The following is a 15,366-nucleotide window of genomic DNA, read 5'->3' on the forward strand; positions in this document are numbered from 1 at the left end:
GTTGCTCTTTTTTACGCGCCTGGTGCCGCTGCTTAACTGACATGTGCGTGACGTCATGTGAGCGGTAAATGAACGTATGTACGTGGCTCCGCCCCCTGCTGTAACCCTGCAGCCTGAGAACCTGTGAGAAAGAAAGAGCAGCAGGGCTCCACACCGTTTACCGGTAAGAAACAATTACATTTATGACTTCACTTTGTTGTTGTTTTTATTTCTAAAACTGTCTTTTTTTAATATATTGCAAAATAAATCTGTAAGTTTCCACATGTAGAAAAGTATGCTCTAAGAAATTTAGATTCTGGATGTCAGATTAAATCCTCCTTTTTGTTGTTTACTGTTTTCTTCTGTTGTTTTCAATTTATCCTAAATAAATAAATAAATTAAGTGAGGAGTTTTTTTCTTTTGAAGAAAATGTCAACTATCTTGCAAATAACTTTTTGTTTCATTTGTTTGTTTTTAAGCAAAAATATTCAGCATTACATAAACTTGTATAGTTTTTACTATTACATTTATATGGTTTTACGTAAACTAATATGCATGGTTTCATTTTTAGACCTGACTGATGTTAAATTGGGGAAATACAGATCAACCTAATTCTTGTCCAGTCAGGGAATCATCTGATAATCTGTTCCCACGGATACTGGGATGCAGTGAGATTACCTCACTGCTGCTATTTAGCTCCTTAATCCTGAGCTTTCTGAGGACCTTTGTTACTGATAGGTACAAAAAAGCTTTTCCTCAGTTAGAACTCACTGCAGTCATGGACATGTAAGTCTTTTTATATAACCACAGCACATGGAATATACAGGCTCATGTCTTAGAAGAACATCATGTGTCAAACTCAAAGCACGGAGGCCAAGAGTAAGTAAAAGTGACAGTGAAAGCATGAATCATCGTGTAAATTAAACTCAACAATAATTGCCGGGGGTTTCACAGTTTTCCATTAATTTTTAAGGTTAAATAGTTAAAAAAACTCAAAATTCTCAAAAATTCCTTAAATTTTCCTCAAATGTGACATAAAATTTTCCTTAATGAAATAGAAATTGTTCACAAAATCTGGGAAATTTAAAGTGTAGATCTTGTTGGGACTGATATTTATCACTTATTGCTTTGACATTGTCAGTTTCTTACATATTTTGTATTTTATGTTTACGTAGAAGTGTAAACTAGAGAACAATAATGTTGAAATTAATCGTTTTCATGCATAAAATCTGTGAACCACTTGAGATCAAAGTGTATTTAGTGCCTGAACTAAAATGAGTTTGACACACCTGCCTTAGAGCATCATGTGTCAAATTCAAGGACCGGGGTCCAAATCCGGCCTTTTAGAGCATCCAATTCGGCCCGCAGCAGAAAGCAATCAAGTCAGTGAAACTGTGAGTTATTGTGTAAATGACCAACTTATTTAGTTTTAGTTACAGTGTCTCCAAAATAATACACAAATTCAGTGAAAATCCACAATATTAGCAGGGCTCACATTTTCCCCATCCTTATATCACATGATGGAAGTCATTTTTAATCACAAATTGTCAAAAGAACTCTACATTTTTCTAAAAGCCTACAATTTTCTTTAAATTACTCAGCAAAGTTCCCTCAAATTACAAAAATATGGGTCACAAAATCAAAAAACATGAAAGTGAAGTAAATGTGCAGCCCACTTAAGATAAACTGCTCTGTATTTGGTTCCTTAACTAAAATAAGTCTATATGTCTTAGAGCATCATAATTTAATCATTTTTCAGGCCAATTTCAAACAAGCTCAAAGTAAATTCCGTAATTTTTTCAGAAATACAAAATATTCTGGTGTAACTCTGATGATATATTAAACAATAAAGTCTGAAGCAAAAAAGGCCCTAAATACATGAGAACAAATTGCTCCAATTTTGAATCACTTATATGTAACTAAACCAAATCCAGCCCTTTAAAGGATTAAATTTGGCCCGCACGATTAAGTTGAAGTTACAAAAAACATGAATCATTGTGTAGAAATACCAAATAATTTAGTTGTAGATATCTCAGCCCTTCCAAATACGTATAATCTAATGAAAGTCCACAATATTTGCCCAGGATGCATAGATTTCTCACACTTTTATCACATGATGGCAGTCATTTCTAATCGCAAATTGTTGAAAATAAATCTTTATCTTTTCCAAAATCCTGCGATCTCATATTGAAATTATTCCACACATTTTTCCCAAATTAAATAAAAAATTGTCACAAACGCAAGGAAACTTCCATGACTTTACATATATTTATGGGTCAAAATAATATTGAAATTACTTGTTTTCCCGCCTAAAGGTTGAGGCCCACTTGAGATCAAAGTGGTCCGTGTTTGGCTCTTGAACTTGAATATGTTTGACGCCATGGATCAACAAGGGACAGTGAAGGGTTAAGGGATTTGATGGAGTTTGCATGTTCTCCATATGCTTGCCTCTCACCTGATGCAGGCCGATAGGAATCAAATATGTACGTGCATGGTGTTTGTTTTTAACTGTACATAAAAAGACACATGGAATAAACACGTGTCCTGTGTTCTTCTTCAGCAGAGCCAACATGGGGCGTAAGGACATCATCTGCAGCTGGAAGAAAAACACCAACAACATCAAGGAGGTGTTTGACTTCAAGGGCAAGATGGGATCGTAAGTATAGCACATAGTACATGTGTCAAACTCAAGGCCCGGGGGCCACAACTGGCCCATTAGAGCATCCAATTTGGCCCACAGGAGAAAGTAAATATGAATTTGCCACTAGTTCAGTTGTACGTTTCTCCAAAAACTAAAATTCAGTGGAACTCACATTTTCCCCATGCTTATATCACACGATGGCAGTTCATTTTAATTTGAAATTGTTGAAAAATCTCTCAATCTTTGGAGTTGGAAGGAAAAAGAAATTCAAACATAATACACATAATAACTCCTGGTCAGTGTGTTTGTGGGTGTATGTGTGTGTGTGTGTGTGTGTGTGTGTGTGTGTGTGTGTGTGTGTGTGTGTGTGTGTGTGTGTGTGTGTGTGTGTGTGTGTGTGTGTCTGTTTGTGTACACGATCGTACACTGATGACATCACTGTTGATGACATCATCAGTGTTCTAAAACAATGTGCACCAGGAGTTCCACAGTGTGGATGGGAAAATGAATGGGATATATAGCTGTATAATTTCTTTTGGTTGCCAGAACATCACCAAAATATCATGTGTTTCTATCGCTGACAAAATTTGTCTGGATCTGTCAAAGTCGACATTTTTATAGAGGTCACGACCGGACATCAATCCACCAAATTTGAATGAAACCAAAACTTATTGAAACTGTAAAGGAATTTTTGAAAGTTGTCAATGGGCTTTCCAATGTTAATTTCCAAAAATCGCTGAGTCAGCAATCTGTTTGGTCAGATGTTGCATCATAGCCTTACATCATCCTGCAAAATGTTGAACGAATCGATGAAGATCTGACGGAGACATGAGTTTAAGAAATTTTGCCCCTCGCTAAAGATCGGGAGTTTTGCAATTTTTTACTTCTTTTTTGTGACCTTGGTCTTTAACTTACCTTCACCAAAATGTTATTGTCTCATCTGTGGCCAAAAACCAAATAACAGGAACAAATTGAAGTGGATTGGTCAAAAATTGAGGACACTATTGTGTACACAAACAGACACACAAACATGACGACCAATATACTTTCGAAAGTAATAAACGTTGATGGAAATATTCCCACCTTGGCGTACAGTATGTAACTATAGTATCGTCCTACTAGAGCCAGGACGGCATCTATAATTGGATTACTTCTTTAATGACACATTTGGCATCTATTCATTAACTTGCCCTTAATTCCAAAGTCGCTGCTCAAGCGTGGTCTTTATTTTCCTGGCAACACATTTTATGTAGTTACGTATACATCTCCGAGGAGATCAAAGGTCACTTCAAAGTAAACTTCAAAGTAAATTTCCTGAAAAAAAAGTTGTCTTAATAAATGAAACATATTATAACAGGGATCTGTTGTAGTGCTTTACTGTAGTATCTGCTATATGTATAAATATATTTCACTCTTTTATTCTCCACCTATAAATAGAGTAATAGAAGATCCATCCATATGAATGGTTTTGTTCAAACTAAAACTGCTTTATTTGCCCCCAAAGTTAGGTTAATATTATACGTTTTTATTTTTAACACATATTCATAAAGTCATTGTCAGTTAATTTATCACAATTTATTTCCAGATAGTTTCTTTAGCCTAATAATAGATAAGTTAGAATTTTAAAAATGTGGGATCAAAGGCATGTGAATGATTTGTGCGCTTGTGTGTGCGTGTGCATGTGTGTGTGTATGTGTGCGTGAGTGTGTGCGTTGACGTCAGAGCAGCTGAGCAGGAACATCCTAGCACCACTTACTTATAAGATTTGGGATTAGGAGTGTGTTTAGGAGTGTGTGTTAGTGCATGAGGCTGTGTGTAGTAATTAGGGCTGGGACTTTAACGCGTTAATTGTGATTAAGTACATAAAGATAATGCACCAAAAAAGAATAATGCAGTTTATGGCTTTTTTTTTCAGTTCAGATATTTGACTTTTTATTTGTTGTCATGGAGATTCTAAAGACTATTACAATTTGATTAAACACAAACGTGTGGAACCATGTTACAGTTCTACTGTATGTCTTACACATACATATAGTTAATCAATATTAGAATATGTTTCATATCAAGTTTACTGCTCAGTTTTCTTGAGGATAATTTTTATCATTAAAGCTATTAAACAAATAAATAAATCAAGGGGTATAGTGATGGAAAAAATGCTCAGACGCCCACACCAAAAATATTAATACCAATATTATCATTGATTAGGAAGTGTAGCAATGTAACCAAGAGAAACTAATTAGATGACAGATAATATGTTTTAGTGTATTTTACAGCTGATTTAAGACATAAAACTGACCTGTTATCAATAGAGATGCTAACAGAAAGCTAGACAAAGGTTACCCTATATATAGGGTTATTTATTATTATTATTATTTTTTTTTCACTTGTCTGCACATGCTGTCATAGGTCAACACTACAAGAACTGTAATCATTTTGGGACAGCAATACATGTTTTGTTGTATTTAAATAAATTAGCCCTAAGGCTAATTTATTTAAGGAAGGGTAAGAAACATTTTATTATAGGGAGGATATAAAAAGGGAGAGCAGTGTTACACCTAGGTGAGGGGGTGGGGGGGAGGACCTGGAACAGAAGCAGCACCGGGAGCAGCCCGCCCAGGGACAACAATCACATCCATAGCCGCCTAGGGCACCAAGGGAACGCCGCAAGTCGCCCCCCCAGAACGCGTGAAATCACCTTTTCTGGATGCTGCCCACGCGATGAGACTTAGTTATTGCCACGGTCAGCCCCCCCCCCCCAAAAGAGCCCACCTCGACAGCCACACCTGCATGCGGCGCGCACAGCCCCGAGGCCGCAGAACCTGGCCTCGCAGGGCGCCGCCCAAGCAGGGGCCACCCAGCGCGCAGCCTGCACCACCCGCCCCGGAAGACCCCCAACAGGACCGGCCCGGCCAGCCGGCCAGGCCCGCCGGACCCCAAGAGCACCCCCACGGGACAGGGAACCCCCAAGGGCGAGCCCCCGGGCCAATCCCCCGTGGGGGGCGCTCCCTTACTCCAGCCCACGAACCGGCCCAGCAGGACCGCACAGCCCCAGCCGGCGGAAGGACAGCAGCCCAGGCCCCGCCCCCCACCGGACTGCACAAGCCACAGGGCAATGCCCCCCACCGGTGAGCGAGCGACCGGCGGGCCGCCACCGCGGGCCACCCCCCATCCCCCACGTGCCAACACGAGACACCCAGCCCGCCCAAGGCAGCGCGTCCCCACACTGAGGGTTATTTATTAAAGGCTCAGTAATTGTGATTAATTGTAACTGAACTTTAGTAATTGACTCAAACTCTGACTAATGACCTAAATCCGTCCCTGCTCACACTGAATACAGCTCTCTGGTTCTCCGTTAAACTGTTCCTCTGTCCTGCTTTTCTTCTTCAGTGGTTCCTTTTCTGAAGTCTACATGGTGAGGGAGAAGAAAACCGGGAACCTTTACGCCATGAAATGTCTGAAGAAGAAACATCTGGCTCACAGTAACCTGGAGAATGAAATCAACGTTCTGAGGAGGTCAAATCACTACAATCACTGAGTGTGTGACGGCACAGACAGTAAATCTTTAACATCATTACATTTCTCACTGTTTTCAGGATAAACCATGAGAACGTGGTGGGCCTGGAGGATTTCTACGAGAGTCGGACACATTATTACCTGGTCATGCAGTTGTAAGTCAAATAAAACCTTCATGATTCACTACTTTATCAATCTGTAAATTGTGCCCTAAGATCACACATGGGATTCTAAAAAATATACAATTATACAGAAGAATACACACAATGACAACATAAATACACAGAATTACTCGAAAAACAAACAAAAACACTTACAAGAATAAGTGAAAAATGAGCAAAAAGACACAAAAAATTACTCAACAAAAAAACTCAAGACAACAATATGAATTCAAAGAATGACAGAACTATGTTAAAAGAAAAATATAAAAAATGACATGAAAATAGAAAAGATGACAAGAAAAATATAAACAACAACAAGAATAATATAAAAAATGGCAACTACAATAAAGAAAATGACAATTAAAACATTTTAAATGACAAGAAAATTTTAGAAAATTACATGTAAAATATAAAAAATACAGGAAAAATACTAAAAATGACATCAAAAATATCGAAAATGACATAAAAATACTTAAAATGACAAGAAAAATTGTAAAAAAAAAAATTACATGAAAAATGCTAAAAATGAATATAATACACAAAATGACTCAAAGTACAAAAATAATTATATATAATGATATCAGATTGGTCAATATTCTAAATTAAGCTTAAAAACTAGCTTGATTTTAATTTTGCTCTGTATGTTCTTTAGTTAATGTTGACTAAAGTGTGTGTTTTTCTTGGTGTGTGTGTGTGTGTGTGTGTGTGTGTGTGCAGGGTGTCAGGTGGAGAGCTGTTTGACCGTATTCTAGACAAAGGCGTTTACAGTGAGAAAGACGCCAGTAAAGTGATTAAACAGGTGCTCCAGGCGGTCGCATACCTGCACGAGAACAGCATCGTTCACAGAGACCTGAAGGTAACACACACACACACAGTCTGAACTATATATTTTATATATTATATTATTGTTTAACCCTGGCTGTGTTTCCTGTTGTGTGTGATCAGCCAGAGAACCTTCTGTACTACAGTATGGACGAGAACGCTAAGATCATGGTCAGTGACTTTGGTTTGTCTAAAACTGTGGAACACGGAGTGATGTCCACGGCCTGTGGAACGCCAGGATATGTTGGTGAGCCTCAACCATCACACTTTCAACACAATTGTTAGGGATTTTGTTGGAATTTTTGTAAGAAATTGTAAGATATTAGAAAAATATGATAAAATGTTGGGTTATTTCCACAATTTGAGATTAAAAATCATGCATTACTGCAATAAAAGTACAGAAAAATTGTGGCGTTTCATTACATTTGTAAATTTGAATAGACTGAGATATTTAAAATTGAATTATTTGATCATTTATGGATTTATCTGTCATTTTAACTTTCTCCTCGGGTCCTGAGTTTGACACGTGGCCTAAAGCAAAAGTAATTAAAAGTTGGAGCCATCTACTGTATGTGCCTTTTTTGCATTTAAATTTGATCTTTTAATATATCGTCAAAGTATTTTGTATTTATGGAAAAATGATTTACATGGACCTTGTTTAAAATCGGCCTGAAAAAGAATTAAATTATTGTCTCCTGCAGCGTTAAATACAAATAATAAAAAGAGAGTGAATTAAATAATTCATTAGAGGTTTATTTTACTTAATCTGTTGTGTGTTTTTCTGCAGCTCCTGAAGTTTTGGCTCAGAAACCCTACAGCAAAGCAGTGGACTGCTGGTCCATTGGAGTCATCACATACATTCTGTGAGTAATTCTTTCTTCATAACCACCTTATCCAGCAAAAACAAATCCCCCCAAAATTGTAACTCAACATTATACACGAAAAAACTCCAAAAACACACAAAACAACTCAAAAATGCACAAAATGTCAAAAGAAGTTCACAAAATGGCTCTAGAGACTCACAAAACACCAAAATTATTATACAAAGTGACGGAATATTACAGAAATATACATAATACAAAAAATGACTTCCAAAATGCAAAAATAAAGAATTCTGAAAATGACAAGAAGAAGAAACCAAATTTCAAAAAACAAAAATTCCCAAAAGGACAGAAAAATGCACAAAACAACAAACTTTTCAAAAGTGACAGAAAAACACACAAAACGATGAGAAGAACTCACAAAATAAGAACAAAAAACCACACATAATGATTTAAAAACACATTAAATGGCAACAAAAATTCCCCAAATGACAGAAAAATATACAAAACAGCAAAAAAATTATAAAATGACAGAAAAGTACACAAAATGATAACAAAAATTCAGAAAAAGACATAATAATACATAAAATGATGACAAGAAGACACAAAATAATAATAAAAAAAAAATTACACATACTGAATCAAAAACACATAAAATGACAAAAAAAAAAATTCCGAAAAGCACAGAATAATAAATAACGGGGGTATAGGTACTATGAATCTAGATGAGCTCTTATTGCGTTAACTTCCGGGATTTAATCAGTGTGTGCTGAACTACAAAGCTAGCTAGAGCTTCATCACTATGGCAACTAAAGCTAACAGCTAACCTGGTCACGACCGGGTTTTTCTCTGGCTTAGATGTTAGCGAGTCCTAAAGCCCCGCCTCCTGACCAATCAGATCTCTTAGAAAACGACTCTTCACTGTCATCATGGATTTATATTTATTATATTTATTTAAGATCATAAACTGTTCCTCCATTCATTGTAAAGACGCTCAGTCTGACAGTTCTCTCTATTGATTGGTCAGACGCTGCAAGCTCCACCCCTTTAATGTGCACGCACACGTAGTGAGGCTGTAATTAGCATGTTTTGATTGACATTCGTGGTACAGCTCCTGTCTGACAGGGAATGTTTGGTTAGTTGAAGCAGCTAACGGAGATTAATCTAATCTAGATTACTAACATAGGCCCAAAATGATAACAAGAACACACAAAATAATAGCAAAAACCACACAAATGACAAAATTCCCCAAATGAGAGAACAGAATAATACACAAAATTGTGACAAAAACATACAAAATAATAACAAAAACACATAATGACTAAAAACAAGAAGAAGATGATAAACAAAGCCAAACCCTCTGTTCTGTCTTGTGTTAATGCTCAGATTGGTCATTATTCTTAATGCTGACATGAATGTTGATAATGTGACCCTCAGATCAGAGAGTGTAGAGTGTGATTAAAACGTTGTGTTTGTTTCTTCAGACTCAGTGGATATCCTCCGTTCTTTGAGGAGAACGAGAGTCATCTGTTCTCAAAGATCATGAGGGCCGACTACGCCTTTCATTCTCCGTTCTGGGACGACATCTCTGAGTCAGGTAGAAAAAAAACATCTGGACTCTGTCTGTCACCTCTGCACGCCCTTCAAAATAAAGCTCCACACATGGACACACTCTAATATAGTCACTGTGTGTTTCCACAGCCAAAGATTTTATCAGGAACATGATGGAGAAGAACCCAAGCAAACGTTTCACCACAGAACAAGCCCTGAGACACCCCTGGTTAGTCTGATTCTAGACTGTAGGAACACATCTACTATTTAACTCTATAGTTTATTTATCTATTTAACTCTAGACTGTAGGAACAGCTCTACTATTTAACTCTATAGTTTATTTATCTATTTAACTCTAGACTGTAGGAAGAGCTCTACTATTCAACTCTATAGTTTATTTATCTATTTAACTGTAACTGTAGGAACAGCTCTACTATTTAACTCTATAGTTTATTTATCTATTTAACTCTAGACTGTAGGGACAGCTCTACTATTTAACTCTATAGTTTATTTATCTATTTAACTCTAGACTGTAGGAAGAGCTCTACTATTCAACTCTATAGTTTATTTATCTATTTAACTGTAACTGTAGGAACAGCTCTACTATTTAACTCTATAGTTTATTTATCTATTTAACTCTAGACTGTAGGAACAGATCTACTATTTAACTCTATAGTTTATTTATCTATTTAACTCTAGACTGTAGGAAGAGCTCTACTATTCAACTCTATAGTTTATTTATCTATTTAACTGTAGACTGTAGGAACACATCTACTATTCAACTCTATAGTTTATTTATCTATTTAACTGTAACTGTAGGAACAGCTCTACTATTTAACTCTATAGTTTATTTATCTATTTAACTCTAGACTGTAGGAACAGATCTACTATTTAACTCTATAGTTTATTTATCTATTTAACTCTAGACTGTAGGAACAGCTCTACTATTCAACTCTATAGTTTATTTATCTATTTAACTGTGACTGTAGGAACAGATCTACTATTTAACTCTATAGTTTATTTATCTATTTAACTCTAGACTGTAGGAAGAGCTCTACTATTTAACTCTATAGTTTATTTATCTATTTAACTCTAGACTGTAGGAACAGATCTACTATTTAACTCTATAGTTTATTTATCTATTTAACTCTCGACTGTTTCTCTGAATCACTGCAGGATCGATGGAAGCACAGCCAGTGACGTGGACATTTACCAGTCAGTGTGTGAGCAGATGGAGAAAAGCTTCGCCAAAGCCAAATGGAAAGTAAGTACATAAGGCCTAATTTTGTGCAGCCCCCCCAAAATAAACACAAAAATGACTCCAGAAAAATTCAAAATGACAGTAAAATAAAAAAAAAAAACAGCAAAAATACGCAAAAGACAACCAAAATGCACAAAATAACTCCAAAAACACACAAAACGACTAAAACAAATGCACAAAATTAACTAGAAAAGTTTATAAAACAAAAAAGTGGACAAAAATTACACCAAAATACAATCTGACAACAAAATACACAAAAGTCTGCAAAAATAAGGACAACCAAAAACACAAGAAATGACAGAAAGAAAAAAAATTCACAAAAATAACTGAAAAAAATATAGAAAACCACAAAAGTGGATAAAGATTACTCAAAAAAAAAAACGACAACAAAAATGACAGAAAAATACAAAAAAATGACTATAAAAATACGTGAAATGACTCAGAAAACACAATCTAACAATAAAAATACTCCAGAAAGACACAAGATAACTATCAAAATACACAAAAATAACTGGAAAATACATCAAATGACTCCAAAAATACACAAAATGACAGAACACACAAAAAAACACCAAAAATAGTCAAAAGGACAATCAAATACACAAAAAAGTCCAAAAAGACAAGAAAGTACACATAATGACAGAAAAATATGTAAAATGACTACGAAATTACATGAAATAACTCAGAAAATACAATTTCACAACCAAAATACCAAAATAACAGGAAATATAGATAAAACAACAACCAAAAAAGACAAAATTACTCCAAAAAAACACACAATTATAGAAAGAAACACAAAACAGCATCAAGGATACACAAAATTAGTACAAAAACACAAGAAATGACAAAAGTAAATGCACAAAAATAACTGGAAAAATGTAGAAAACAACAAAAGTGGACAAAAATGTCTCAAAAAAATACATTCTTATAACAAATAATGACAGAAAATGAACAGGAAATACATATAAAACAATCAAAATAGACATGTAGTGATAATGTTTTTAATTCCACAGGCTGTGATTGGTCGGTGACATCAGTGTGGTTATTTTTTACAGCAAGCGTTTAACGCAGCCTCGGTGGTCAACCACATGAAGAAACTGTCCCACAGTGGGGAGGCGTCGCCCCTGTCTGTGCCTGATCCCACCCCATGTGAAGGTTCCCAAGGCGTACCCGGAGGTTCCAAGGGTGAATGTGAAGGTTCCCAAGGCGTACGTGGAGGTTCCCAGGGTGTATGTGAAGGTTCCCAAGGCGTACGTGGAGGTTCCCAGGGCGTACATGGAAGTTCCCAGGGTGTACGTGAAGTTTCCCATGGCGACACAGAGGAGGATCCACTGGATCCCAACGGGAATCCTGTCCTCACCGTCCCAGATTCACACACAGACTCTCATCACAGCTACCAATCAGAATGCTCACAGCTGTTCAGGACGTCACAGAGGTGAGAGCGACAGCCAATAGGAAACAAAGAAACTAGGAAATCATATGTGGACAATAATATACAATAGCAAAATAAAATAAAAAAGTACAAGTACAACTTTAAAAATGACTGCTTATATTTACAAATTTACAAAAGAGTCAAACAGATTATGTCATATTTCTGACTCATATATTTGACTTGTTTTTGCTTTTGAGTTTTATTTATTTTTTGCATTTTTCAAGAATAAATTCTAAATTTATGAAAAAAAAATAGTAGAATTATTAGGATAAAATACTACTTTCACTCACAAAAAAGTTAATACGAGAATTAAGTCATAATTTTACAAGAATAAACTTGTAATATTATGACTGCATTCTTATAATATTACAACTTTATTCTTTTGATATTATAACTTTATTGTTGTAATATTATGACTTCATTCTTGTTAATATTTAAAGTTCATTTTGTAATATTATGACTTTATTCTTGTAATATTACAGTTTTATTTTGTAACGTTATAACTTTATTTGTGTAATATTTTTACTTTATTCTTGTAATATTACAACTTTATTCTTTTATTTATTCATGCATTATTGTTTGTAATATAACAGGTTTTTGTCCCGTCTTTTTTATTAGCAAAAATAATATTACAGTTTTATTTCCATAATATTATGCCTTTTTTTTGTAATATTACAAGTTTATTCTTGTTAATATTACATACTCATTATCCTACTATTTCAACTTTATTGGCGTAGTTCTAGTACTATTTCAAAATTTTTATTGTAATAATAAATTACTATAATTATTACAACTTTATCCTTATAATATTATGAATATTCTTATAATTGTGCGTTATTCTTCATTAACATTATAGTGTGTGTTTCCTGGTTGTGTGTTTCCTGATTGTGTGTTTCCTGATTGTGTGTTTCCTGGTTGTGTGTTTCCTGGTTGTGTGTTTCCTGATTGTGTGTTTCCTGATTGTGTGTTTCCTGGTTGCGTGTTTCTTGGTTGCGTGTTTCCTGGTTGCGTGTTTCTTGGTTGCGTGTTTCTTGGTTGCGTGTTTCTTGGTTGCGTGTTTCCTGGTTGCGTGTTTCTTGGTTGCGTGTTTCTTGGTTGCGTGTTTCCTGGTTGCGTGTTTCCTGGTTGCGTGTTTCCTGGTTGCGTGTTTCCTGGTTGCGTGTTTCCTGGTTGCGTGTTTCCTGGTTGCGTGTTTCCTGGTTGCGTGTTTCTTGGTTGCGTGTTTCCTGGTTGCGTGTTTCCTGGTTGCGTGTTTCCTGGTTGCGTGTTTCCTGGTTGCGTGTTTCCTGGTTGCGTGTTTCCTGGTTGCGTGTTTCCTGGTTGCGTGTTTCTGGTTGCGTGTTTCTTGGTTGCGTGTTTCCTGGTTGCGTGTTTCCTGGTTGCGTGTTTCCTGGTTGCGTGTTTCCTGGTTGCGTGTTTCCTGGTTGCGTGTTTCCTGGTTGCGTGTTTCTTGGTTGCGTGTTTCCTGGTTGCGTGTTTCTTGGTTGCGTGTTTCCTGGTTGCGTGTTTCCTGGTTGCGTGTTTCCTGGTTGCGTGTTTCCTGGTTGCGTGTTTCCTGGTTGCGTGTTTCTTGGTTGCGTGTTTCTTGGTTGCGTGTTTCTTGGTTGCGTGTTTCCTGGTTGCGTGTTTCCTGGTTGCGTGTTTCCTGGTTGCGTGTTTCCTGGTTGCGTGTTTCCTGGTTGCGTGTTTCCTGGTTGCGTGTTTCTTGGTTGCGTGTTTCCTGGTTGCGTGTTTCCTGGTTGCGTGTTTCCCGGTTGTGTTTCCTGGTTGCGTGTTTCTTGGTTGTGTGTTTCCTGGTTGCGTGTTTCCTGGTTGCGTGTTTCCTGGTTGCGTGTTTCCTGGTTGCGTGTTTCCTGGTTGCGTGTTTCCTGGTTGTGTGTTTCCTGGTTGCGTGTTTCCTGGTTGCGTGTTTCCTGGTTGTGTGTTTCCTGGTTGCGTGTTTCCTCTCTAACTGTGTCTGTCTGTTTTTTCCCGTTGTTTTTATCTGATGAATTCCTGGACGTGTGCTGTTCTGCAGCGTGGATGCTGGAGCTCAGCTGAAGGACCGACACGTTCATTCTGGAGTTTGTTCCGTCATGTGATCGATCGACTAAAGGTGATCACATTGTTCAATAATTCATATTGATGTTTTTTTAAATTCCTTTTGTGAACTTTAGAGTTGATGATAGAAACATTTTCTTTTTAGATGTTCCTGATCTCAACCTAATGTGGAAAGGACCGACACACACACACATCAACACACACATATATATCAACACACACACATTCCACACACCTACACCTGCAGTAATAACCATGTACGCACCATCTTTACTGTATTTATTCCTTGAAAATGTATATTTTGATTATTTTTGTCTATTATTTCATGTCACTAAGCTCAATAAAGTGTTTTTCTTTTGTCTTTGTGTGTGAATTGTTTTATGTTTAATAATCTAATAGTAAATAGAAATGATTTTCATGGGCCAAGTTAGTTTTTTTTTTTTTGTATTTATTCTTTAACTTTTATTTATTTATTTAATTTATTCCTTCTTTTAAGACATCATTGAAGATGAAAAAATGAAAAAAGAAATACATTTTATTTTAATGGGGAAAAAAGGAGAAAAAAATTGATTAAAAATAAATGATTTAAAAATTATATTTTGAATGGGAAAAAGGAGGGAAAAAAATGTGAAAAAAAAGAAAGACACAAAAAAACTAAAATATTTTGAATAAATATTCATATTTATTCACCCAAAAATGGATTCACCCATTGGTATCGTTTAGGGGTTTCTTTGTTTTTACCTAAATGACTCAGATCAATAAATAGATGTTTTTCCACTTTCCAGACATGTTCAGCACTTATAAACCCTTTCCACCACTTTTCCACCTAATGTCACATATGTTGACCATTATTATCACTTTTAACCTCTTTTCATCATATTTCATGATTATTTTTGACAATTTAGCCAAATTCACCATTTATCATGCCTGTTATTTGCCAGTTTAAACTAAATGTTCCTATTACATTAAACCCCTCCCCCCACCCTCTTTTCTGGCACTTTTAAACCAATATTGAAACTTTTTACTACTTCTGTTTTCGTCCACTCTAATTTATAATTTTTAACTAATTTCTGTGGTTTTTAAAGTCCCATTTCACCACCTGTTCCACCATTTTTAGCTACAATAAAGCAAAGCAGACGCATAGA

General features: G+C 36.1%; 1 protein-coding gene across 1 annotated transcript; it reads left to right on the forward strand.

Annotated features, from left to right (window-relative positions):
- The first annotated feature begins 127 nt into the window (after positions 1-127).
- On the forward strand, positions 128-12,188 carry LOC114463438 (calcium/calmodulin-dependent protein kinase type 1D-like). The gene is made up of 11 exons (XM_028446983.1): positions 128-163; positions 2,540-2,635; positions 6,008-6,133; positions 6,214-6,288; positions 7,012-7,150; positions 7,240-7,363; positions 7,904-7,979; positions 9,422-9,534; positions 9,639-9,717; positions 10,665-10,752; positions 11,805-12,188. Exons 2-11 carry the CDS (start codon positions 2,550-2,552, stop codon positions 12,186-12,188), a joined length of 1,290 nt encoding a protein of 429 aa, XP_028302784.1. The 5' UTR covers positions 128-163; positions 2,540-2,549.
- Positions 12,189-15,366: the final 3,178 nt, after the last annotated feature.

The sequence above is a fragment of the Gouania willdenowi genome, chromosome 5 (genome assembly GCF_900634775.1).
Source record: "Gouania willdenowi chromosome 5, fGouWil2.1, whole genome shotgun sequence".
NCBI lineage: Eukaryota > Metazoa > Chordata > Actinopteri > Blenniiformes > Gobiesocidae > Gouania > Gouania willdenowi.